At 52.9% G+C, this 25,119-nt stretch overlaps 11 protein-coding genes across 11 annotated transcripts; 4 read left to right on the forward strand and 7 right to left on the reverse strand.

Moving 5' to 3' along the window:
- Positions 1–33: 33 nt before the first annotated feature.
- MRS44_006871 (uncharacterized protein) lies at positions 34–1,200 on the reverse strand (the record flags this gene model as incomplete). The annotated part of the gene is made up of 1 exon (XM_046268034.2): positions 34–1,200. The coding sequence occupies one exon, from the start codon at positions 1,198–1,200 to the stop codon at positions 34–36; it is 1,167 nt and encodes a 388-aa protein (XP_046139496.2).
- A 360-nt stretch (positions 1,201–1,560) lies between these two features.
- On the forward strand, positions 1,561–6,235 carry MRS44_006872 (uncharacterized protein; the record flags this gene model as incomplete). The annotated part of the gene is made up of 3 exons (XM_046274491.2): positions 1,561–1,594; positions 1,672–4,478; positions 4,523–6,235. The coding sequence occupies 3 exons, from the start codon at positions 1,561–1,563 to the stop codon at positions 6,233–6,235; spliced, it is 4,554 nt and encodes a 1,517-aa protein (XP_046139495.2).
- Positions 6,236–6,482: 247 nt separating this feature from the next.
- Positions 6,483–7,294, reverse strand: MRS44_006873 (uncharacterized protein; the record flags this gene model as incomplete). The annotated part of the gene is made up of 3 exons (XM_065621907.1): positions 6,483–6,878; positions 7,031–7,111; positions 7,280–7,294. 3 exons carry the CDS (start codon positions 7,292–7,294, stop codon positions 6,483–6,485), a joined length of 492 nt encoding a protein of 163 aa, XP_065477979.1.
- Positions 7,295–7,906: 612 nt separating this feature from the next.
- Positions 7,907–8,320, reverse strand: MRS44_006874 (uncharacterized protein; the record flags this gene model as incomplete). Its single annotated transcript, XM_065621908.1, has 1 exon — positions 7,907–8,320. One exon carries the CDS (start codon positions 8,318–8,320, stop codon positions 7,907–7,909), a length of 414 nt encoding a protein of 137 aa, XP_065477980.1.
- Positions 8,321–9,295: 975 nt separating this feature from the next.
- On the reverse strand, positions 9,296–9,723 carry MRS44_006875 (uncharacterized protein; the record flags this gene model as incomplete). Its single annotated transcript, XM_065621909.1, has 2 exons — positions 9,296–9,326; positions 9,383–9,723. The coding sequence occupies 2 exons, from the start codon at positions 9,721–9,723 to the stop codon at positions 9,296–9,298; spliced, it is 372 nt and encodes a 123-aa protein (XP_065477981.1).
- A 3,305-nt stretch (positions 9,724–13,028) lies between these two features.
- On the reverse strand, positions 13,029–13,546 carry MRS44_006876 (uncharacterized protein; the record flags this gene model as incomplete). Its single annotated transcript, XM_046267972.2, has 2 exons — positions 13,029–13,194; positions 13,242–13,546. 2 exons carry the CDS (start codon positions 13,544–13,546, stop codon positions 13,029–13,031), a joined length of 471 nt encoding a protein of 156 aa, XP_046139494.1.
- A 3,266-nt stretch (positions 13,547–16,812) lies between these two features.
- On the forward strand, positions 16,813–17,108 carry MRS44_006877 (uncharacterized protein; the record flags this gene model as incomplete). The annotated part of the gene is made up of 2 exons (XM_065621910.1): positions 16,813–16,957; positions 17,005–17,108. 2 exons carry the CDS (start codon positions 16,813–16,815, stop codon positions 17,106–17,108), a joined length of 249 nt encoding a protein of 82 aa, XP_065477982.1.
- A 2,254-nt stretch (positions 17,109–19,362) lies between these two features.
- Positions 19,363–19,731, forward strand: MRS44_006878 (uncharacterized protein; the record flags this gene model as incomplete). The annotated part of the gene is made up of 1 exon (XM_046267930.2): positions 19,363–19,731. The coding sequence occupies one exon, from the start codon at positions 19,363–19,365 to the stop codon at positions 19,729–19,731; it is 369 nt and encodes a 122-aa protein (XP_046139493.1).
- A 793-nt stretch (positions 19,732–20,524) lies between these two features.
- Positions 20,525–21,326, forward strand: MRS44_006879 (uncharacterized protein; the record flags this gene model as incomplete). The annotated part of the gene is made up of 2 exons (XM_046267893.2): positions 20,525–21,068; positions 21,118–21,326. 2 exons carry the CDS (start codon positions 20,525–20,527, stop codon positions 21,324–21,326), a joined length of 753 nt encoding a protein of 250 aa, XP_046139492.1.
- A 269-nt stretch (positions 21,327–21,595) lies between these two features.
- On the reverse strand, positions 21,596–23,227 carry MRS44_006880 (uncharacterized protein; the record flags this gene model as incomplete). Its single annotated transcript, XM_065621911.1, has 6 exons — positions 21,596–21,743; positions 21,792–21,883; positions 21,936–22,262; positions 22,309–22,434; positions 22,485–22,492; positions 22,714–23,227. 6 exons carry the CDS (start codon positions 23,225–23,227, stop codon positions 21,596–21,598), a joined length of 1,215 nt encoding a protein of 404 aa, XP_065477983.1.
- Positions 23,228–24,247: 1,020 nt separating this feature from the next.
- On the reverse strand, positions 24,248–24,839 carry MRS44_006881 (uncharacterized protein; the record flags this gene model as incomplete). Its single annotated transcript, XM_046280475.2, has 2 exons — positions 24,248–24,426; positions 24,476–24,839. The coding sequence occupies 2 exons, from the start codon at positions 24,837–24,839 to the stop codon at positions 24,248–24,250; spliced, it is 543 nt and encodes a 180-aa protein (XP_046139490.2).
- Between the last annotated feature and the right edge of the window lie 280 nt (positions 24,840–25,119).

A 25,119-nucleotide genomic window follows, 5' to 3' on the forward strand; every position in this document is an offset into this window, starting at 1 on the left:
TCAAAGAAAAGTCATGTCATGAATAAGTGGTGTTTAAGCACCAGTGATCTTGGCCCAGCGCTCTGGCAGGATCTGGCTAAAGTCAAACTTGCCGTCGGGCCCCTTCTCGATAGCGCCCTTCTCAGTGACCACGGCGTCGATGAACTCGGCGGGAGTAACATCAAAGGCAGGGTTCCACACGTTGATCCTTTGGTCGGCGGTAGCCACCCGCACCTTGGAGCTCTCGTCCACGGTACCATCAGGCTTGATCACAGCTCCAGTGACCTGCGTGAGCTCCTCCTTCTTCCTCTCCTCGATCTTGATACCATCGCCCGTCTCCGTCTCAAGGTCAATGCTGGTTGTGGGTGCCGCGACGATGAACTTGACTCCATGGTGCTTGGCCAGAACAGCCAGTTGGTATGTGCCAATCTTGTTGGCGGTGTCGCCGTTGCGCACAACTCGATCGGCTCCAACAATAACAGCGGCAATGTTCTTCTCTTGCTTCCGGGTGCGGAAAAGAGATGCAGCCATGGAGTCGGTAATGAGCGTGCTGGGAATGCCTTCAAAGACCAGCTCAAAGGCGGTAAGTCGACTTCCTTGGTTGTAGGGACGAGTCTCGGTGCAGAAGGCGTGCTGGAGGAGCTTCTTGGCTTGAAGGGTTCGAATAATTCCCAGAGCAGTACCATGGCCAGAGGTGGCGAGAGATCCAGTGTTGCAGTGGGTGAGGACCGAGATCTGCTGTTCGGGGGAAGCGCCGACTTGAGCGCGCAGCCACTCGGCACCAAAGTCGCCAATCGACAGGTTGGTCTTGAGATCCTTCTCAAAGATCTTCTCTGCTTCCTCGATAAAAGCAGAAATGACGGCCTCCTTGGTCGCGGTGCTTCCAACTTCCCGTATCCTGGCCTTGAGCTGGTTAATAGCATTGGTCAGGTCCACGGCCGTGGGTCGGCTCTCCTTGAGGTAGTCGAGAGCCTCTTCAATCTGGCCGATGGCCTCTTCGGCGGATAAAGCTGTGCAGCTTCCATTGTGAAGCTCTACTGCAAGACCAAGGGCAGCGACAATGGCGATGGCCGGGGCACCACGAACTCGCATAGTATAGATGCTGTCGAAGGCCTCAGTTCTGTTGGAGACCTCATCGTAGTGGAATTCGTGGGGTAGGCGGAGCTGGTCGAGAACCTCGAGCTTTCCGCGGGTGTACTTGACAGCCTGAAGAGTAGACATTTTGAAACTTTTCTGCAAGAGGTATCGATCTGAGAGAAAAAGTTCAAGATGAATTGATGCTGGAGTTGCTCAACGCGTTGACACCCAATGCTTGAATTGTTGCCCCTCCAAGAATTCTGCCATCACCCCGCCAGGAACTTTCAGTGGCGTCATAGAAATCAGCCAATGATAGAGCATCATTATCTCACCGCCCTGAACCCGGAGAAACCCACTTCCGGCGCATGGCGGTGAGCTCACTGCCTGAACGGGAAACAGGGGTCTCGTGGAGCTGTTTGGGACAGCTTAGCGATTCAACACTGCGATCCATCCCAAGATACGTGGACGAAGAACGATGACAAGAGCGGAACCGAGCTGTTTGCCATGGAACAGCCATTCTCGACGTCAAAAGTGACTGGTGCGACTTGAACTTTCTAATTCTCACTGACCCATCCCCTGCGCTCAGCCTCAGCTAACATGACGTCTTGTCGCAAGTCGAGTACTTCGATCCTCACGATGTCTACAAGCTCCTCGCCCCTGGGCTAGTCCCCCGACTTCCTCTCCACAATCTCAACTGGCAATCGCATGCCGGACCTTTGCGGTCTATTGATAGTCTCCACGTCGAGCTTATTCAGGGAGGCATCGACCCCGCATCAGCAACAACACCGCATCCCCTTCGACGCTCGGGTAGTACGATCGATGATGGCTTCCAGACGCAGACTTTCGGCGGTCGCTCGGCCTCCACTGAGCAAGGAGATACTGCATCAATACCCTCAAGGACTATTGGAAGCCAGCGACGACACCAGATTCCCGGCCTACGCCGCACACCTTATCTCAAAGTGCTCCTCGTGAGATGCGATGATAACGATTCTTACAAGAGTTCTGTCCGATCAGAAGTCAGAGAGTGGATCAAGACACATACACCGTCTTCAAGCAACTCTAAGAAAAGCAGCAAGCAGGAGAAGCACGATGCCTTCGAATGGCTTATCGTCCATGTGGTCATTCCCAACACCGTTGCTGCGACGCAACCAAGGACTAGCGGTCGATCGGAGGGGGCTGCTGAAAAGGCGACCTCGAGATGGCGTACTGGCTCAACTCCTCTCCTAGAAAAGATGCGAGCAGACTTTAGCACGCCAAAGACCCCTTTCGATCGAGTTGCGCAAATCAGGATCGGCATCAACGACCTCCCATACGATCAGCTACCCAGAGTTGTTCCCGCTGTACCGACAGGCTACTCAGAGAATGAGCACGATGCCGAAAATGCCTGGAATGAGTTGATTGGAAAGTTCAAGACTCTCATCTTGATGTCATTTGACATGCGAGTAACCCAGTATGAGGAGGACATTAAAGAAAAGGATGGCCAGCGAAGTCTACCGGGATGGAACTTTTGCACCTTTTTTATTCTCAAAGAAGGTTTAGCAAGAGGCTTTGAGAGTGTTGGTCTCGTCGAGGATGCCTTGGTCGGATACGATGAGCTCAGCGTTGGGCTTGACTCTGTCATTCACGAGCAAGCTGATCAAGGGTCTCCAGAGCGACATGGCGGTGCCATGCTCAACTACACAGAGGAACTGAAGAAGTCGGTCACAGCCGCTCTCGCCAGTGTCAGTGGAAACGTGGAGGACGAGGAAGCCGTTGACCTCCAGTCAAACGAGCCGATCAAGGAACAATTCGACGAGATCCCCATCAGCGCCACGAAAAAGGCCTATCGGGATATGATTCTGGCTAACAACGTTTCCGTCTTTGACTTCCGATGCTACATATTTGCTCGACAGATGGCTCTGCTCTTGCGACTCGGCAATGCTTGGTCATCGCGGGAGGAATTGCTGGCCAAGCTTAAGGAACAGCAAGACTCTGTCCTGCATGGAGTTGCGCCTCTTGCACCTCCACCTAAACAGACCGAGGAGGCGGAGAACTTGTCTATGCTGGCCGAAATTTGTCGAAGAACTCTACAATTCATCCCGGCAGTGTCGCAGGTTATGCGTCGAGATATTCTCACTGCCTTGGCGACAGACGAGGCAGATGAAAAGGACGGTCTCCTCACGAACCCTCACCTGCCCGAAATCATGGACAACGTTGTCGCCTCGTTCGCCTTCTCCGTTGCCCAGCAGATCCTCGCCCAGACGTCGTCAAAGGCTCTTCCGATTCCCCCATCAACACTCGCTCCTCCGGAGAGTCTCGAGCAGAAAGCATCTATCCCTGAACCCAAGACCATGATGCATCCTGCACGAACTTCCTCCCTCCACGTTCAAACGGGTCCACAACTTTCACAACCTCTGCCAAGCCCTGGCATATTCCCTGGGCCCGGCATGCCGAAAACCAACACTGACAAAGATGCCCATTTTCTCAAGGCTGGCCTCGAGGACTTGGCTGCTAGGCGCGCCGAGCTTTACATGCTATCCAGGAGCATCCTTGATGGTCTAGGTAAAAAGCGCGGTTGGAGTGATGGGTGGAACGAAGCGCCCATCATTGCAGAGGCTGAGGCCGACTTTGAAGATATCAGTCTTGATGACAAGGCTCCTGCTTCTGACGAAGCTACCTCTGAGGCATCTGGACAGGAAGATACCGATCCTTTGACGGTTGGCGTTGACAGCCACCTACTCCAAACCGCGCTGGACAACTCGGATAACTTCTACCGACTTTACGAGATACTCACAGACAAGGCGCTCCGACATTACACGGTAGCGAACCATGATCACGCTGTGCAAGCCAACATGGCAGATCTTGCTGTGCTCAAGTTCTTCCTCAAGGAATATGCCGCCGCCGCCTCCTACTTTTACCGAGCGACGCCATTCTTTGGCGAAAGCGGATGGAGCTCACTTGAGCTATCCATGCTTGTAATGTACTTGCACTGTCTTCGCAAAATGAAGTCACAGGACGACTACGTGCGTGTCGCCCTTAAGCTTCTTACCAAGTCGTGTGCGGCCGAAAAGGAAAGACTTGAGCAACGTTCAAAGAGAGTTTCGACTCTTGGAAAGCCTGATCCTGCAGATGCGACCTCGATGAAGGGCATTGTGGGCAATCTGTTTGACCTTGCTTCGTCTTTGTCTTCTCAAGTCAAGGTGCATCTGTCAAACTTTTTCACGGATATCGAACTAGCAGGTGCCCCAGAGTATTTTGAGGATGAAGACAAGTGCTGTCTCACAATCAACCTCTGGAGTCTACTACCCGACGAGATCAAGCTGGATGCCGTGGCTGTCCGAGTGTCGTCAAGCGAGAATGGGCCTGCCAAGGAGCTAAGGTTCTCAAGAAAGGAGGACATTGTGCTGAACCCGGGCATGAACAGTATCAAAGTGGACTGCACCGTGAGTTTACCTGGACGTTTTCAAGACGAAGCTAATAGGACCAGTCTGTTATCCCCGGAAAGTACAAGGTCGACCATCTCGGCCTCTCCTCGAGCAACCTCTTCCTTCACTTCGAACGCGACATCAATCATTCACCACCATCAACGACCAATATCTTCAAACATCCCGATGTCGTGCTCTTCCACCGGTCTGGGGCGCTGGACGTCCAGCTTTCGGCGACCAAGCATACTGCTCTGGACAAGAACAACACCATGGACCTCGTCCTTGATCCAGGCTGGAACACGCTGAAGAATTGCGAGATACGGGTGAAGCCGGCGACAGGAGGTCTCCGTCTATTGACGATCGAAGCCAAGGTGGTCGGATCAACGGTCGACTTTGCAAAGAAGCCCGAGTCAGGAGGTGTTTTCTTCTTTGACGAGGTTGCCGCCGAGACTCCATTTACTCTACGATTCCCGTACTCGGTCGAGCAAGATATTGGCGATGTATCTGCCAAGGTCGATGTGTGGTATACTCTTGAATCTGGCGAAAAGTACCACTTTGCCAAGTCAATGGTAGTTCCCATCTCTTTGGCGTTGGGCGTCAATGTCCAAGATGTGTTCAAGCATGAAGCACTCTATTCACGCTTCAACGTCTCTACAGCAAGCCACAGCCCGTTGCGACTACACAAGAGCGAACTGGTCCCATCCGATCTGTTTGAGTCGGAATTTGGAGTCTCGCCCGCTGGCACAACCATGATCTTCTCAAAACAACCAGCCACTCTCTTGTACCGGATAAAGAGAAAGACTGGTGTCAGACCCGGAAAGCGAGCTGCAAAGACCATGTACCTCAAACTCTACTACACTGTCCTCCAAACGGAGATTGAGCAGGTGATTGTGGGATCCATACTCGAGACCCTTGACAAGACTCCGCTCAAGCCATTTGCGAGGGCCATCACGACAGCGGTTGTCAAGGAGACGAAGGCGCTACAGACGCAAGATCTGGAGAGAGCAGCGCTGCTGAGGGCAGTGTCTACCCACTTCCTGGCCGATGTAGTATGGGAAAAGTCTTTTGCTGGCATTGGAAAGGTACCAGGGTCGCAAGAGGATGCCTCTGAGAGTATTACAGCTCTGCTCAAAGGTTGGCAAAAGTCTCACCCTAAAGTATTGATCCCTACAGACCAGCCAGAGGATCCTTGCACCATCCTCATCCCAGTCGAGATCCCTTCACTTCCTATTCTACACACCGCCGATATCCAGCTTCAGACGCCAGTGACCGAACTCCTGGACCAGCAGCCTGGCACAATCCCAACCGTGGCAGTCAACCAGATGCTCCCTGCGACGCTTCTTCTTAGGTGGACGCAAGTATGGGATACGGACCTCCAGCATACCAGAGATATTGAGTACAGCTACGAGGTGGTGGCACCGGGCGACACTTGGCTTCTCGGAGGCCGTCGCAAGGGCCACTTTGTCATCCCCGGGTCATCCAGCGAGCCTCTATCGTCGACGGCCGAGACCGAAGCCGAGATCCCGCTCATCATGATTCCCTTGCGCGAGGGCTGGCTGCCGTACCCAGGCGTCGAGATCCGTGAGGTCAAGGAGGTGCAGGATAACCAGCCGCAGGGGTGCGAGGTGGACTTGCGGAACCTGGGCGAGTCAGTGCGCGCTGTCGGCGAGAGGAAGGCCGTGACTGTGAGTCTGGATGCGAGCGGCCCTGGTGGAGGGCCGTTGGTTTTGGAGAGTGAGGGCTTTGGGAGGGAAGGGGGGAGGATCGTGGCGTAGATGACTGATAGCATGACGTACGAATATACAAGGATCCCAAATGTTTATTCCTTGAATGGTTAACAAGGCCTCGTCGAGCGCCGAACTCAAAACAAACATGTGTTCGAGTTTAATTCAGCCCCCATGTCTATTCTCGACCATTCGAGCTATGGGGCCACAACATCCATAAGAATCACAACTCCCAAACAACCCAGGATTCGTTCGGCTTGATCCAACAACAATCGTGTCCGCAGGGCAGGCGCGTGGCTCATACCACTGACAAGAGGGCCAACGCTGAGAGGAGTGGGGATTCGAATGGGTCACTGAAGAGCTTCTGCGAGAAGAGGCTCCTCATCGTGTCTGGGAGCAAGGTCTGGACGGTGTTGTCTGGAGTCTGGCGGGAGACGCTAAAGAGGTTGGTTAGGAACACGGCCTGCTCCTCCGAGAAGCGAAACGGGACGCCGTAGTCGGTTTCGCTGGCGAGCTCGAGCATGTTCTTGAGGGTATTGGTAATAACGCTTACGTGTTTTAGGTATCTGTTGAGCGTTTCTTCCCGTATGCTTATCAGGGGGCTCGTTAGCTGCGTGTCGTCGCTTCTCTGGTTGAGTATGATGGTCAAGGGGTAGGGGTGCAGCGGTTCCGAAGATGAAGTGTGCTGCATAGTCTATCAGGGGATCAGCAATCTCAGGCATATGGCAATCACAAACATACCTCCGTCAGATAACCTTAATCTGAGATCATGTCCGTCAGGCAGAGAGATAGCTGGATCATCGACCGATCATGCTATCCGAGCTCGATCTGAGGACACCATAGTACCGCGCGCAGTTGGGTTTTCTCCGCTGGACCCAGGTGAAGGGTGCCGGAGAGTTGTCGCAAACCGGCTAGCCATCCGCAGATCTGTAGGTATGTCAGTACCACGATCGAATCAAAGATTGTCTGATATCGTCGTTCGGTCGGCATAGCCTTGAAAGTCAACATCGATATGGGAGCAAAACACCGAGGGATCGTTAAGGTACAAGGGCGATGGAGAGGCAGCAAAGAAGACGAAGGAATGGGGAAACGTACCACGTCGCTGTCCATATTAAAAAAAATATTGGAAAAAAATATTTCCAAGAAGTGGAGGATAAACTGGAGGGACCATGAAATAAGGAAGCGAAAACCAGATCTGGCCGGGCTCAGTATTTACTGTGGAAGCGACGCTGGCGATCGTGATGCTAACGATGATGATGTATGAGAAGAAAAGAGATGGACACTCTAAAATCTGGTGAGCTCATCGTTCAAATAGGGAGGCTCGGAATCCATGGCACACTGCGGCTTCCGCCCGTTCCTTCCCATAACTGCGAGAGCGAACTTACACACGGCAGAATGCTCCTTTCAAGGACTGCTCCTTCCACCCTAACTTCAACATCAACACCAACTTTCCGTCGAGATACCCACCCGCTTTCCCAATCTCGACAAGCTCTTGGCCCTCATGGACAGGTAGGTAGGTACTTGGCTCCTCCTAGAAAGCCGGGTCTTCCAGGAGGGAAAGTGACCAAAAAGGAGCTCGACTTCGCCTGCAAGGACCTTCCTGTCCTGGCCCTCCTCCTCCTCCTCCTCCTCCGTCGCCGTTGGCTGATGAATCTCCCGGAGAATCGAAGTAGAGGCGAAATCCAAAAGGCCAAGGGGGAGAGCGGGGGCAGGCACACCCGTCTAAGAAGACGGAGGCGACGACGAGATCAGACGGCGAAGGAGCCGTCGGGCGACGGGGGCGAGCCGGGGGGACTCGGCCTCCGGAGAGGCGGGAGAGGCGGAAGCGGCGGCGGGCGAGGAGGTCGCGGCAAGGGAGGAAGGAGGCCTGGGGTCAGGCCGGATAAACTTGGCCTTGATGGGCGAGCCTTTCCAGGTGAAGGTCAACTCTTCTTCGGTTGCCTCCAGGGAGTCGAGGAGCTTGTCGAGATTTGGGAGGCGGGCCGGCATCTCGAGTATGTCCGTGGCGTTGATGTTGATGTTGATGTTCAAGTTCAGGGATGGAAGGGGAGGGAGACATGTTGGGCTCAACGTAAGAACGACTGGGGCGAGCCATGGGGCAGAGTTGAGGGAAGGAACGGGCGGTGGAAGGAGCATTCTACCGCGCTTAACCTCAGTCTCGTGGGTATTTCTGGGAAGGAACGGCCCATTTGTGGTTGAGACGCATGTTGACCCGGAGCGGGAAGGAACGACTCCTCGCCGTCAATCTCATCTCCCCGCCTACCTGTACCGAAGAAGGCAGGCGGGGCTGTGCCTGTGTTGTGCGCTCTCTCTTGGTAAAACCACCAAAAGATGAAACACAACTCTTTAATGTGAGAACCATTGCTGGGAGGCATCATCATCTGTCGGGAGGCATCCAGAATAGTTCCATGTGATTAATAGATCTTTGTTGGCGAACGACGGCTCGCTAGTAACACTTAGTCAAGAGGTCAACTCCACGCAAGTGTTTGCTGTGATACGAAGCACAACTCTTCTCCGATCGTTTTTCCTCGGGAACAGGTCAAGCAATGTACCTCTCGGCAGAAGCCCGGATCTAGAGAAACTAACTACGGAGATACATACTGTCAAGGCGGTCTGTTTTCTCCGGCATATTATAGCCTCGTCGCCAAGCAAGAACAGGCGGCTGGGTGATTTCAATAACCAGCCTCTCCTCAAGGTGGTTGTATCTGAGAAACTGGACCTTGACTGGATAGTGTGAAGTGGCCTAGCCAGGGCAGCCGCTATAGCTAATCCCCTCCAGATGGCAGAGCACTCAAAGACCTCTGCGTTACGCTGGCAAGACATCGTTGGTCTGGCTCAGAGAAGGCCACATCCTGGCTCATACAAGGTCTCTTAGCTTCCACTAGTTAGTGCTTTCGCAAAATCACTGAATTTTGATGGCTAGAGATCTGAGTTCTCGGACACTATCATTGGATCTTGGCCTGGTCCTGGATTCTTCACTGGCAAGGCGAAACAACGGGCGCACTGCAATATCTGTATTCTTCAATGAACTACTCTGTAGTCCTCCATCCCCAGCAAGTCCCGGTCTCTATAATCCATCTGGCTCCGTATCTGGGCTACCGAAAATCCACATCACCGAAGGTGGGAGTGCCGAAGATATGTCCTGCGTATCATGTTAGAAGGTGAGGAATCTCGGAGGCATGGCAGATGCAAACATACCTGGGTCGAACAATCTTAGGAGCCCAAGAAACCAACAGCCAAGTGGGAGGACAGGGCGCAGGCGAAAAGGAAAGGCCCAAGAGGGCGAGGGCGGCGAGGAGATCAGAGGCGGGCGCGTAGGGGGCGGCGACGAAGGGCAACTGGGGGGAGGGAGCGGGAGAGGAGGTCAGCCAGGGACCAGGGCCGACCGGCTGAGCGTCGGGACAGTCTTTGAGCAGCTGTGCCTGCTCTTCTTCGGTCATTGTTCCTTCTGGGAGGCCTGGCTCCCCAGGGAGAGCCAGATACCTCTCCAGGAGGGCGAGAAGCTTGTCGAGGTTGGGGAGGGGGGCGACGTCCTGCATCTCGAAATGGTATTGAGTTGAAGTTTGGGAATGAGAGAGGAGATATTTTCGAGAGATAAATAGAGCAAAGGAGTGCTATGCGTCACGAAGGGAACTGCTGTCAATCAGTGCTGGGCACTGTCAAATCACTGACACAAAGTTGAGCCAACGACGCAATCAGCGAAACTGAGGCACTGACTTTAATCTGTGAAACTTAAGACCCTGTCGGTTATTGTGAGTGAAAGCATCTATGATTCGTGCCTTTGTGTGTTATGCTACTAGCTCGCAGCCATCTCGAGTGCAATTCGGCTCTGGTTTTGGTGTCACTTCGTTTCCGAGGTTGTCGATAGTTTCTCCATCTAACTTGATGCATATTGTGAATTGTTTGTACTTCTTTCCCTTGGATGTCTACGTACATCGAGATAGCCAACTCTGCGCTGGAATCGTTTGCTGAGACGTTTGCTGAGGCGTCAAGCCACCCAGGACACGGCTACCGAAGAATCCTTTGGTAGGCAGCAAAGGAAAAAGGGACACAAGTATTTGAATCACCTACGGTAGTTAGAGAGTTGTATGCCCTACGCAGTAATCCAAACCGCACTCTGCAAATTACAAGTGCAACTGGTGGTTGATGTCAAGCGGTAGGAATCAAGGGTTCCAGGGTAACTACTCCAAGGCCAGAGCTTCAGTGTATTCACGACAGTCCTGCGCGCTACAAATGTTGGGAGTGAAGTGAAAGTTACCCGGCGCAATATCTCAGTTAGCTAGGTACTCGTATTCATTTGGTGAAATGCAGTTTCAAGTGGGAAGATTCTAGTGCTTCAGGTCACACAGGAACGAGGCCGACGCGGTGATGAACATGGCAACGATACGGGGGAAATGAGTGTGTGCAGCAAGAGCATATATGGCCAGAATCACAGCAAAACAACAACTGGTCGCTGTCTCACCCATACCCTTGCAGTGTACATCTACATCATGAGAATAAAGGATCTCTGAATTGATGCGCAGCGAGATAATGCAATCAAAGAGGGACGTTGATCGGAGAGGGCAGCCACAAAAGGAAAGCGGTGAGGTGGCAGAATCATGTCAGCGTGGGGTAGACCCACTATTCTCTATTCTTGGGTATGGCGCAGGCGGTGTGGCGGTACTTAGCCTCAAGGGTCGCCGAATCCGGAAAGTCGCAAAAACACCAAGGCGAATATCTCGACCAACTCTACAGCAAAAAGAATGCCACAATACCAAAAGAATTGAATGGGAAACGCGTGCCCGGTATCGGAATCGAACCGATGATCTTCGCATTACGAGTGCGACGCCTTACCACTTGGCCAACAGGGCCGGGGAAGCTTCTCCAATCGTTGCAGGGTGTTGAGTTAACTTCGCATATTTGACCCACCCTTGGCGTTCCTCTGGCATGGATGTGTGGAGCAGGGGTCGGTATTGATCTGATTGGCTCAATGGCAGAGTCAAACCCGGCCCCGATCCTGAATCGTTGCGCTGTTGCTTGAAAACGTACTGGACGGGACTGAGAACACTACCATTGTCACCACCACCTAGGTCAAAATTTTCGGGTAATTCCCATGTTCTCTAATGTTCCTCTGGATCTACATGCACCGTGCTTGCTTATACAAGTCGATTGGGCCTGTCGGGCCTTGCCAAAGTCTATCCCAAACTCTCCTTGCTATGAAGCCCACCATGGCAACGGAAGACAAGTTTTGTTGGACACCCAGGCGAAGAAGACAGTAACACCATTCAAAGTTCAGTGCATACTAATCATCCGGGTTGAAGTTCGTATGGTTTACAACTTTAAATTGATGTTACAGGAACTTAAAAACTCCCAGCTCCCATATCCTTTTTGCTTGCTTCCTTAGACATCCCAATGCTACTACCCTGAACCAAAACATGATGCCTCAACTTTTATCCCCAATAATTCTTGCTCAAACCGAACGAAAACAATTTCTCTTGACTGGCCAAATTCGCTGATTTCTCATTTACTTGAGACGTTGGAGCCATCACTAGTAGGGGCAGCCGAAGGGAGGTTGGGTATTTCGCGTCGCTGTGCTGCTTCTTCCAAGACATGGTTGGCAATATACCAAGAATTGCCCGCCAGTCCAACCGTGATACTCAAACGCGACCACGACAGCCTCAAGAACCTAGAACAGCACTACGTGGTACATCAGCCTGGACATAGTAGGCCCGAGGGTTATCGCAGACATGATATGTGACCAGTCCCCTTTTTCTAGCCGAGAGAGCAGAGTCCAAAGGCAGCCGATGAGGTGGAGACCGATGAATAACGCCAGTGGAGGAGGTAGTACTGGATGGTTGATTCTAGGGGAGGCGGTGAAGGTAGACCGGAGTGGTAGTCCATGAGTATGGAAGAGGTTATCATGACGGATGGAGGAAGACCGAAGAATGATGAGACCCGTGGTTGATGCCGAGTTTGAAGACGTGGATTGATGTTGAAGATGAAGAGTTGTGGTGAAGGTCTTGGGACAGGCATTGAGGCTTCAAGCCATTGAGGCTTCAAGTCATTCGGCTACTATGTATGAAGATCGGGTAGACATCACATTTTGGTACAGACATCATCACGCACCCGATATGTTTGAACCCTGTCAATTCTGATACTAGAGCAACTAATCTAGACACCCAAGCTTCTTCTGGTATCAATCTGGCAGACACCTGGAACTGTAGGGACATTCACGCTCTTAAAATTCGATCCTCTCTTTTTTGTTTTTTACGAACCTCACTCCGTGCCGTCAGGCAGTATGTCAATAGGAACCCAACCAACCCGCCCCCCCTTCTACGGGAGCTACAATACACCGACATCCATAGCAACACCGTGATAGAATAAAAGCCACATCAGACCTAGCCAAAGTGTTCCCGGCTTCGGGCAATGTCAACTCAGAACGCCGCCTGTGCGCATCAGGGCCCAATGACCAGGTGCGGCACCATGCTGGGTGCACCATGTTAGGTGGGATGCTGCATGCAAAACCAATAACCAAAACAAAGCTCCAGTGCGCTCCCTCCGTGCGCATGATCGATCCATCGTGAGGGATCTACTCCCGGGGTTCATAAATGCGTTAATGTACAGTCAAATGCAATAATACTGAGCTCAGCCCTAATAGGCGAGATGTTGAAACGAAGTAGCAGCGCTGTCGAGGCGCGGGTATCATGCCCTTCCTTGCAGGGCCCCAAAGTTCGAATCCAAGGTATACTGTTGTAGTTTCTAGAGGGTCACGGTAGACTTGCGAGTCTCGCTGTTCGAATCGGTAATGTGTTGGCATCCTGAGTTGCCGATATGGTTTGGCGGTAGCTGGCGGACAGCGTCTCTGTCACTTCTTGCGGCTACTCGAGGCCGTAATCTTGCTGGTGCTCATGAGGTCGCCGATATACTTTTGCAGGAACTTATTATTGTTGTCGAGTTTGTCGTGCTCCTCGCGTACGGCCTCGATACGGTTGAAAATCGTGAGCAGCGAGTCCTGCAACGCCTTGGCGTGTCTAGAATGGTTAGTGCAATGCCCAGCTAGCATGTCCATCGGACTCACCTCTTCATCTCGTCCCGGGCTTCCTTGCCCATCCTATCCAAGTCCTCGCTTGTTCGCCTGGGACTCATTGCCCGTACATCATCTGGACCAAAGTCGGGTTCCAGAGGGCCGACTGCTGAGCTATCACGAGGGACTGCCAGGGGTCCGCTGCTTTTCCGAGTGGGCAGACCAGGTCGTACAGGGATGGGCTGGTGAATGACAGGCTCGTTGTTATCCGAGGGGCTTGTTGAAGCTGACGAGTCGGATCGTGCAATCGGATGGGGCTGCTCTGAAGCAGTAGGCTGGAGCTCGGTTTCCTCTGCCATGACAGTATATATATCGATCCAAGTATGTTTCGGGCCGATGATCGAGTCGGTGAATCGCAAATGTCGTCACTTGTCGCACAGGCTGACCAGGCTATTGCCGCATCCACAGAGTAGAGAGAATGGGACAGGTGACCCGATTGAGGCGCGACAGTTGAGGCGAGACTCGAAGGAACAGATATCGGTGAGGAAAATCGGAGGAGGGATCGCGTGGACTTTGTCGTCGAGAAGAGAGAGAGCTGGAGAGAGGGGTAGAGGTCGAGTGCCAATGGTTCCACGTGGTTCAAGGGTCTCGATCTCGTAGCGGGCGGTTCTAGAGGGAGGCCAGCGATTCTGGATCCACCCAACTCGTGCGATGAGGCTGGTATATTGTTCTAGAGTGCCTCTGGAAGGGCGGAGACGCGGAGAGACCGAGGGGGACTAGCCGCAATGGAATTCGGAGATGCTCTGGAATCGGTCGCGAAGGGAAAGGTGGCTTGCAGAAGGGACGCGGCAGAGACTTTTTCGTCTTGACGGGAGTTTTGGTGGCTGAAAAAAGAGCTGTATCCAGAAGAGTGGTTGTGGTTGAGAATGTGTCTCTGGGGCTGGAATTGAAATGGATGGCTCTGCTGGCGGTGGGCGGCGGTCAAGAGGTGGAAGAAAGCAGCCCAACTAAGTAAGTGCTAGCTTGCTTGCTAAGTCGAGGCAGGTGGTACGTTTGATGGAGCGGAGCGGCGGCGACTGCAGTGAATTACAGTGGAGGTGGTGTCGACCCTGCAGGAAGCGAAGCGCGAAGCGTCAGTGGATGGGATGGATTGACGAAGCGAGAGACGAGAGCGACCAAGTTCTGGACTTGAGCTGCAGGAAAGAATAAAAAGCAAACAAGATGACAGCACGAGCAGCGTCACATTCAAGGATATGTAGGTATGCAGCTGGAGATGGAGGGGGAGAGGGGAGGGGAGGGGAGGGGACTAACGGTAGCAATAGCAGCGGGAGATATAATAATAACGGGGAGTAAACAAGTCGAGAAGCGATGGATGGAAAAAAGGGGGAAGAAGTCAAAATGAATAAAAGAAAGTGACGAAGACGGCAGAAGTGTTTGGTGAGACCAACCCCAATGACAGCAGTGGCAACAAGTTGAAGAAGCCGGCAAGTTCCTAGTCGGCGCAAACGACCAAGGCGATGGCAATGCAATGACAATGGGAGGCAAAAAAAAACCACGGTTGCAGGCACGGCAGGAGGACCCTTCTTTTTCAGTGGCAGGTGGTGGCAGGAAGAAGAAACCCGGCCAGAGTAGAAAGGGAAGAGGATGGACGGGAGGGGGGAGGCCAAAGGGGAAAAGACGAACGAACGAAATGGGGATGGGGATGGGAATGTAAAGTGGATTTCTCGTGAATTGATAATTTCACCGTCCTCTCGTCCTTCTCTGATGAGAGAGAGCCCCTAGAACAGACAGAGAAGTCGGAGAGGCGAGACCCTGGGAAAAAAGACTGAACGGGCCTGGCACCGCTTCAAGACGGGCGAATCTCGTTGGCCCCCGAAGAGGAAAGTGACGACAGAGCGAGGAGTCATGGGACTTGGGATCGGCACCCCTCGGTACATTTGGAGCTCTCCCTGGACAGGTATCGCCGCAGCTGTGTGTGGGGGGTCGAGTACCTGTCTGGCTGCCTGCATCTTGGTACTCTTGCCTGAGCAGCCAATGTCCCCGGCCGTCGAGCTCCGGCGTCTATGGGCACAGTGCAGCAAAGGTACGTACCGGGCAACAACATGACAGTGGCACGAACTCAACTCGCCTGAGCGCTAGCGCCCACGCGACTCGGCTGCCCTCTCCAAAAAAAGGCGCGCAGGTACGTACTTTTCACAGACGGTCATCCTCCGCGCCTGAAATACTGACCTCACGATGCATTCATTGGTATTGAGATTTTCGCTGCTAGACGGACCTGAGGCACTAGGCGACGCGTTAGGTGTCAACAGAGGAGGAAAAAAAAACCCTCAGAGTTTCTCGCTTGGTTGCACAGACGGCAACGGCTCGACACCCTGCCAGAGCAAACATCCCAAGGACCTCGCTAACCCGGCCAAGACGTCTAGAGAACCACAGGGAAAACATCCCGAGCCTCAGAAGCCCCAGGCCAAGCCTCCCGTGAGAAGCCTGCAAAATTGGCGATCAGCGTCTGTGACGCAATTGCCGGCCCTTGCAGCCCACAGCGTTGGGGTCGGTTGAGGCCTGCTCCAGTCACCCTGGACACCCGTACCCGCCATGTACCCCCTTGGGCGTCGAGTCGCTGAGCGCCTGTGAGTGGCTCAGCCTTGAGGGGGCTCGGGGCGGGACGTGAGGCTTCTAGCGGCAGGCACCCTTCTGACGGGTAGGGGCCTCCCACTGCGCCGGCTTTGGTTTGGTACCTTGCGGTACGGGGCCCTTGGTGGAGGAGCGGCTGTCATCGACCAAGCCACCATCTCTCATGCTCCATCCACTTGATGGAAAGGCATCTTTGGCCAATGATTCCATTCTCTTCCCTTTCTCTGCGCCAGATCGTCGGCCGAGTCCTAGACTTCACCCTGTCATTACCGCAGTCAATCGTCCCGTCTTTGGTCGTCGCAAACCCTAGCATGATTAGGTCCAGCCGATCTCTCGTCATGTCCAGCAAACAGCAAACCGACGACCTAATACTCGACCGTCTATTATACAGTGCCTACCACTATGCTACGGAGCGGTGTCGGTCGGTACACCGAGTTTGGCCATGATTGTCGCCTCTTGATGCGGATCTTTGACCGAAACGTCGCCGAAGAAACCATTCTGCCAGACCAAACGCCCACCGAGACGATCGTCTTTCAACTGCCAACTGCGCCTCCTGATTACGAGCGGCATACACTGGACCCTAGCTAGCGGGGGACAAAAAACACCGAACCTGGCCCAACCATAAGACTCTGTCTGCGAGTTCGGTGTTTTTTTGTCCCCCGCTGGCCTAGTCAATATTCCGAGGCCATGCCATGGGTTTCACCAAGTTATCGTACCTGCACTTACACTGCATCACATTGGGATGTGATAACTCGCCGAGCACGCGTGATTCACAGCGGTGATGTGCATTTCCTTGTCTGGGGTATATCGACGCGACTCACGACATCTGCTTTGCATATCAGGCTTGCTCTCCTGCGCTCGAGGAATGGATCAAGATCTTCCCCGTCCTTCACACAAAACGCCCTCGAGGTTACAATTCGTGCTGTGCTTCGGAAACACAAGGAGCCGCCCAGCAACAAGGGTATAATGGAACCCCTTCGGCCAAACTGATGTCATGGATCTGCGACCCTCCGCGTCAACCGGGTCAGGGAACGGAGAAAACATCCAGGTCAAGGACGAAAACGCAACGAGGAGAGGCCCTCAAAACGGTGGCCGTCTTCCAACAGATCCAATCACCAACCGTCTTGGCTCTCACGCTGGTCAGCACAGTCCAAGACGGTGACCGTCTATACTGTAACTTCCGCAGTGGCCTCCTCGGACGGTGATCGTCACGTCTGCGCGTCGCCAGACATGCATATCGCAATATTCTCGTCATTCCTGACACTGTCCAACACGGGCACCGAGTTATGAGAGAAACGTGGGAAAAAGTGGTCCGCGGTAGCAACCGACCGAAAGATGTTTTCATCCTGGCCCTCGCACGCTCCAAGCCAGACAGTTGCTGTCGCGTTCATCCTGGATATTCCCCGCAAAAGCTCGGGTCGGAGCAGTCAGGAGTGAAGTCATCGTGAGATCCATGGGCGATACGCCAACTGTCAGAAACGCAACACCCAGGGATAGACGCAATAGCCTCATGCTCACGAGCTCATCCCGACTCTCGACGTCATGCCTCGCCTAGGCCGATGACTGCCTGCTCGCTTCGCCTTGCCACGATGGATGGGCATCGTTTTCGGAGCTTCCTTTTCGGCCGAGGTTTTAGGAGTCCTAGGATCAATACCAGGCGATACAGTCCTTGTGAGATGGGGGCTGTCCCGTGTCTTACGCGCCGGCCACGACTCACCTTTCAACCTCACTGGTGATAAGCAGCAGCGTCACTCACCAGCCTCCCCTCGTGCGCATGCGACGTCGGTCACTCGGTGTCAAAGGGTCTTGACGATGATCCGGAGAGAAAACAACACACCGACAGGCTAAAATCATGTCCCCAACAAAAGATGCCTTGTGCCCGTCTGGTCGGCGTCATTGAAACATCTTCTAGTAGCCGTCGCCTACGATCGGCTCGTTGACGCCTCTGATCTTCCCCCTTAACCACCGCTGATCTCCTTCTCCGTTTGCTGCCCGTCCCACATGCTGAGTCCATCTCGGAAATCCCTCGCCTGTTCTATCGTCCAGTCCACTCGCTCGCCGTGGGATCTTGGCAATGCCGCCCCGCCCACACCTCTTGGCTCAGGCCCCGTGATGGAAAACGTCAATCTGGCGGTGGACAAGAGGTTCGTGACAAACAAACCCCCACTGCAGTTGGAGTCTCAGGCCGTGGAGCTGAATGAATGCAAACTGGGGTCTTACGGGTGGCTGACGCCAGGTGTCCTGGTTCCCGTCGATTTGTTTCACCAATTCGACTTCATCTATGCCACCATACCAACGCACATGGCAAAGGTCTTTTGAATGCAGCACTGCGCAGAACATTATGATGATGCACTCTGTGTTCATCCAGAAAGCTTAACAGTCGACATTCGTGCCCATGGAGATCTCTCGTGTAGCGCAACACCCATTCACTGATTCATACCCCCGCGCCATGCCTCTCGATGCAACCAACACAGATAAGATCAAATCCCTATATTTGATAATGCCCAGGTAAAAACCCAAAGGACTGGCTACGCTGTTTCAGGCTTTGAATCGTCGGGAGCATTGTCTCAACTGCTCGTGACATTCTGTGCAACCCCCGAGCTGCCCTGTTACGAAGTCTTGACTGCTGTATAACACGTCTCTCCCCGCCCTCGGCATGGAGCAGCTAATCAGTGCAAAGGGATCCCGCTTCCTTCAAGCCGTCAAGTGACTCTCCAAGCCTTCGGATCGGCAGCCTGCCTCGACAAAGCCCCAAGTGAATGTGTTTGAGATTGAGGATGGCCTCGGGCGTTTGTGGTCCGTCAAGTGAAGTGCTGACCCAGACCTGACTGATCGTTTTGCACACGGAAAACTAGCCAACGGCTTGATGTTGCGGCCTAGGACAGCCTTGGCCATGCGTCCGCCTAGGGCTGGTGGTCTTGATGAAACCGATTGGCAGAACAGCAGCAGTAGGCTTCTTTTCTCGCCTAGGTAGCTCTAGCTTCCTCATGACCCTTGGGCCTCAGCGCTGTCGGTGTCCGAGTGGACGGCCAAAATTTCAGCTCCGCGTGAGGGTGCAGATCTCGACCTGGCTCATTTCACCATGGTTTCTCTTTCTCATCTCCCTTTGTGCGAGCAAGCTAACGGCCGCGCTATCTTTTTGTTTCACTGGGAACAGGGCTGATGCCGTTCGCATGTGTTCTTTGCGGGGTTGCATTCTGGCTGGATTGCAGGCCTCATTCCGTCTCGGTTGATAGCAGCCCTGCTATACTGGCTGTCACTGTCATCTTTGGGGGAGGCCGTTTTATCGCAGGTCGAAGTCCGTCCTTCCAAAAATAAAGGCGATCATGTCTGGTCAAGCTAACATTGGCGATTGGTTTAAGGCAAGATTTATCAGCTATTAGCATTACTTCATTTGTCATCACAAGCTTATTAATATTATTTTCAAGCTGAATCTTGAATGATATAGTTGGGCTCTATCATGAGGTGAAGCGAGATGGTTAGGCCTCGAGAACTTGTTGCCTTGTGACGCCTGTACGACGACAACTCACCATTGAAAGCCGCCATGGAACAGTTCGAATTCCACCCCGCCACCACTTCGTACAACCGCGAATGGACACCCCTAGAGCCGGGCGTTGACGAGCTCGTCCTCAATCACGACTCTCAAACAGGCCGGCGCACAACTCTGCAGCGCTGGCAGCCGGGCGCCCGCAACCAACAACATGTGTTTGTCCACGACTATATCGAGGAAATCTTCTTGGTGGAGGGGGATCTGTACGACCTAAATCTCGAGCAGGGCTGGGAGAAGGGCGCTTATGCATACCGGAAGCCCGGGATGCGGCATGGCCCGTTTAGAAGCGAGGCTGGATGTTTGATGTTTGTCGTTTGCATCCCGGCAGGCGAAGATGGAAACGAGACTGGGGACAGGACGTGATGGGCGAACTACTCGGTCGAATAACGGGATGCGGCATGTTTGTGGAGAATGAGAGATGTTGTCTCTATGTCGTGCATGGGCGGAAGGGTTCCGTGAATCGACTCGTGTCGATTGGTAGGAATACGGATTCGGGGTGGATAACGGAAGGGAGTCAATTGTCGGTCGGAGGTCAAGGCTGGGTTTGGACCGAAGACCGGGCTTCCGTTGTCGGGCTTAAGGTGAACCGGCCGGAGCATCTCCACCAAGGCCGTGTTGAGTGAGACTGTCTGAGAGAGTTGTCTGTTTCTAGGAGTCTGGGTAATTATAGATCCAGTTCTAGAGATCAATGTAAACGATGTATGGTTTGCACAAGCTTTTGCTGGCACACGATAGCCAACTGCCGATGGATTATCCCGAGCCAGCAATGGAAACCTACACCACCACAATAACTCTACACAATGGACTTGTCTATTCAGCTTCCCCGCCTTGTCCTGGAATTAACCTACGTAACAATTCGTAGCTTCACATCTCTGTCAACTCCCATTGGCACCAGAGACGCGGGGTGGCTTGTGGAATGAGCCGACCTAACCGTAAAACCGGCCTTTATTGTCGGGGAAGCGAAATCGGCCTCGGGGTTATCAGATGAGATTCACAAGATCTAAACCGGATCTTGATTGATATATGCTCCATGCATGGCGCCTGTTCCATGTGGCTGGGATGGGAGTGACTCATTCTAGATGAGTACAGCATCTATTTAAACTCTGGTATTTCCTTTAGAAGTAGGCCGCCATTTGAACAATCATCAGCTCTCACCATGGCTCCATCCGCAACAGCCATCCAAGCCGTCGAGGCCAGCCCTCGCGTCCATGAACTCCTCGACCGCCTACACGCCGAGTCCGAAGCCCAAGAAAAGGCATTTTCTCAATACTGGTTCTACCTCACCCGCATCTTTGGCTACTACATCTCCGGTCAAACATGGACAGCCTCATCCGACGACCACATGCGCGACAAGTTTGTCGCCCTGGAGCAGGACAAGTGTCAGTTCATGTACCTCCTGGCGCGGAGCATAGACGCACGCAACATTGTCGAGGCCGGTACGAGTTTTGGCGTTTCGACCATGTATCTTGCTCTCGCTGTTGGGCAGAATGTCACTGAGGCGAGGAAGAGAGGGGAGGTTGTTACGGGAAAGGTTATTGGGACTGAGAAGGAGCCTAGTAAGGCGGCGAGGGCGAGGAAGCATTGGGGAGAGGCTGGGGAGGAGGTTGAGCCGTGGATCGAACTTAGGGAGGGTGACTTGACGGAGACGCTCAAGGTGGAGGAGGGAATGCCGGAGCAGATTGACATGCTGCTCCTCGACAGTGAGTCAACATCCATTTTTTGTTGGAGGTGTTACTGACAAAGGTTTAGTCTGGACGCCGTTGGCGCTGCCGACGCTGGAGATTATCAAGCCGAGATTGAAGAGGGGGGCCATCGTGCTGGCTGATAATACTGGCTGGGCAAAGATGCTGTACAAGGAGTTTTTGGAGTACATTCATGATCCGAAGAATGGGTTCAAGACGACTACGACGGCGTATACTGGTGGTCTTGAGATGGCTATTTATCTCCCGTCTGATTGAGATACGTGAGCTTGGCTGAGTGGTGGAAAACGGTGCTTTGGTCATGAGAATTGGGATTGGGATTGGTCCTTGATTACCGATATTTAAAATAGTGGTGTTGCCGGCCCTTGCATGTCTATACTCTTGTTCAGTCTCGTGCCTGTCTGCAAGGTAAAGAGGTGGTCCGGGTCGACCAGACTTGGAACCGTCAAAAGACCACTGTTCCATATAGAAATAGACGTGAGATCGGATGAGTCCAGATTCGCATAAAAAAACCATGCTATAATCTATCACGCAGAAGAGTCTTCATCCCTGTCGAGTTTCATCCTTGTAACGAAAAGCCAGAGTAGAAGCTGGACTGCGAACAATGCCAGGATGACGGGTTGAAGGACTTGGACGCCACCAGCTTGGGCGAGCGCCCCGACGGCGAATGGGAATCTAGACAAGATGAGATTTCGACACTGAATGTAATGGGAGATGGCTTACATGCTTGCCCCAGATATGGCAAAAGCTGTGCCAAAGCCAACCGAGACAATATGCTTTTCGACCGGAAGAATCTTGGTCATCATCCTGATACTCTGAACCTGGGTCAGTCGCGCGACCATGGTTAGAGAGAAGATGGATTCTTACCGCCGGCATCACCATACCGATAGATAATCCCACCAGCGCCGCCATAATAGCACTCACCACAAACTCCTTTCCAAGCCAAAACGCCAACTCCAAGCCAATCGCGACGACCAAATACGCCGACACCATAATCTTTTCCCCAAAGTAGCTCGTGATCCAGCCCAGCGCGAACCGCCCAACAGTGATACCGATCCAGAAACCAGAGGCGACGAGCGACGAGGCAGAGGGCGTGCCGTTGCGGACGTTGAGCATGAAGGTTACCAGCCAGCCGCCGATTGTGATTTCGGCGCCTACGTATAGGAGCATGAAGGCGGAAAAGAGGAGGGTTACCTGGATTGGTGAGCAATCTAATAGGAAGATAACATGATGGGCTTACCTTGTCTTTGAATACGGAGAATGTGAAGCTGTGAGCTTGGCCTGATGCTGAGGTGCTGCGACTCGTTCCGCAGTCAGCCCAAAAAGACCACACCGTAGTTGCGGCGGCGGCAATAGCTAGGCCGGACTTTGAGATGGTTAGGCAATTGTTGGTTATATTTGAGTTGTTGTCTTTACCATGAGATCTAGATGCGTCAGTATGCGGTATCAGTGAGGGGGGAGCAGCTTACAATAGTATGCCCACCAATTCCACCCCCTCGAGACAAAGGCATTCACCTGTTCAAATGTTAACAAAAAGAAACAACAAAAGGAAGGCATAACTCGACAGTAATCGGAGCAATCGTAGCCCCCGCCCCCCAACACCCATGAAGAAACGCCAACATAGTACCCCCATTAGCCAACCCACCAACCCAACTATTCCACGTCCCATTCATAAGCCCGCTCCCAAACCCCGTGAGGACCAGCAGCGGCACCACGAGGCCAAACGGCGGATGCGCACACATGCCCGCGTATGAGATTGCGTATGATCCTGTGGCAAGGGCTGCTACACCGCGACGACCAAATTTTTGGTGGAGTCTGTTTGAGGTGAATGCTGCGGTGATACAGCCCAACATGGGAGCTAGGAATATGAGGGATACGATGGAATAGGGGAGGGAGTAGTAGCTTTCCAGGTGGGGGACAATTGCGCCTGGGGTTCCGTCGTTCATGCCGTAGATTGTGAAAGCGAAGTAGCTGGATAGAGTTCGGAAGGTGTTTTCTCTGGAGCCGTTCCATCTCTGGGCGACGGAAGCGGCTGTTGAAGGAGGAATTGCAGAAACAGCATCATGAATTGTCGGCTCTGGTTGTGTTTCTGGGAGGTGGGCGAAGGTGGTGTGGACTGGGTCAAGAGTCGCGAGGGTCACGACGGCAGTCTGTGTCATTGTCACAGTTCTCAATGAAGATAGAGAATTATAATTAAGCTGGTAAAGCAACGGACAGCTCCTTCACTTATAGCTCCTCTTCCCCGTCGTGTAAGTCGGTGACGGTTTCAAGTCGTCACCTGGACAGAGTGTGGAACTCCGGCCGGACTTCGACCGGGGATTCTCCCACATTGAGCCGGAGTTGAACCCAACATGACAGTTGCGGAGTTGCAGATCTTTCCGAGGACATAACGTTGGCTGATTCAGCCGGCTCATGGGATCGGGATCCGGGGAAAGCTAAGACGGATAAGAGTAGCTCTTGCAGTGCCGGTTGGGATGGACTAACAGCTGTAATTTCGAGCTGTCAATTTTCACTTACATGGGATACACTCCATCTTGAAAGGATGTAAAAGGTAATTTACCCCGAGACCGGACGTCGTATACGCCCTACCACACATTCCCCGCCCTTCAAGGGTCTTTAAGCTTGTGGATGTCTCGAATTACGCCACCTACGAAGTAAGCATATCTGCCATTGGGACTCTGCTACCCCTGGTCTATACATCCCCAGAGATCGGCTGCAGTATGGATGATGAGACACCAACGGACACCATGACAGGTACGACTCCCACGCTACGCTATTTGAGATCACACGCCCAGGGTCTGTCGCCAAGGACTATTCCCAGGGATGTGTCGATGAGGAGCGTTCCTCCAAGTGCGCAACGAGTCGGGCACCCTGCGCTATCTCTCACACAAGCTCCCTAGCAAGGAAGATGATACATGGCGAGTGAAGCATTGATTCGGCCAAGACAAGCTGGGTGTACGAGAGAAGATTCACGGTTACTAGACCTCCTACATGCATGTAGATGATAGACTTAACCGGGGCCATGCTTTCTATATGAAGGGGTTCGGTCTTGAAGACGAACCGTGTATTTATACGTAGTAAGTGGGGATAAAAATGTCATGTAGTCTAAAACCCAGCCAGATACACATACTCCATGCTCTCCAACTCTCATCCATGCCCAGCTGTCAGTGTCTATCGCATCACAGAGAGGCATCCTTATACTGGAGGTGAGAGGCCAGCCTCCACATGTACCAAAGATGAGCACCTAGTCCGATCAAGTTCAAATGAATGCACATGGCGTGCGCCGTCGAGAATTTCTTCTTGAGGACCTGCATCGTGGGACTGGGGCCCTCCAGGTTTGCTGCCTTATCCAAGGTCCCTTGTTCTGTCAGTTATTGGCCCACATCTGCACACAAAGACCTGCTCACCTTGATCGGCACGATCCAACATCAACTTTTTAGTCCTAGGTCCAAAGACCAAGAGGTTCAACACCGAGACAACACCCGAGACTGTGAACGGGATCCAGTCGCTCTTTTGCTGTACCAGCGATACTGGGCCGTAGGGCGGGAATGTGACGGCGGAGAGGAACAGCAGCAGCGCCTGTCCGTGAAAATAAATCGGAAAAATATGCTTCTGAAAGTTGACGTAAGGATTCCGAGGAAGATTCTTAAACGCGACCTTGGTGACGATGAATGTCTGGTATAGCTGGGAGCCCAGTAGTGTGGAGAAGGAGAGGAGGTGAAAGGGTGCCAGACTGGCGACGACGGTTTGGACAGCAGTGTTGAGGACCATGATGAAAGAAAGTAAAGATGAGAAATTGAGTTTATGAGGCTGTTTAGATTCGACTCGGGGGTTGGGTTTTTATTGTCTTTGTAAAGGATGGGTTGCGTGGCTTAGTGACGCAAGTTACATCCGAGGGCATTCGGAAGTTAACTTGGTCGGAGAATATGAGTCGATATGATGGGCTGGATTTGTAATAGCACAACTAGGAAGGAAAGCCTTGTCTTTGGGCTTACCAGCCCTGACTTGTGAATATTTTATTAATCAGGGTCTTTCGCGGATGGCCATATAT

The sequence above is a fragment of the Fusarium solani genome (assembly GCF_023522795.1).
Source record: "Fusarium solani strain SB1 chromosome Unknown bctg00000003_1, whole genome shotgun sequence".
In the NCBI taxonomy this organism is placed as follows: domain Eukaryota; kingdom Fungi; phylum Ascomycota; class Sordariomycetes; order Hypocreales; family Nectriaceae; genus Fusarium; species Fusarium solani.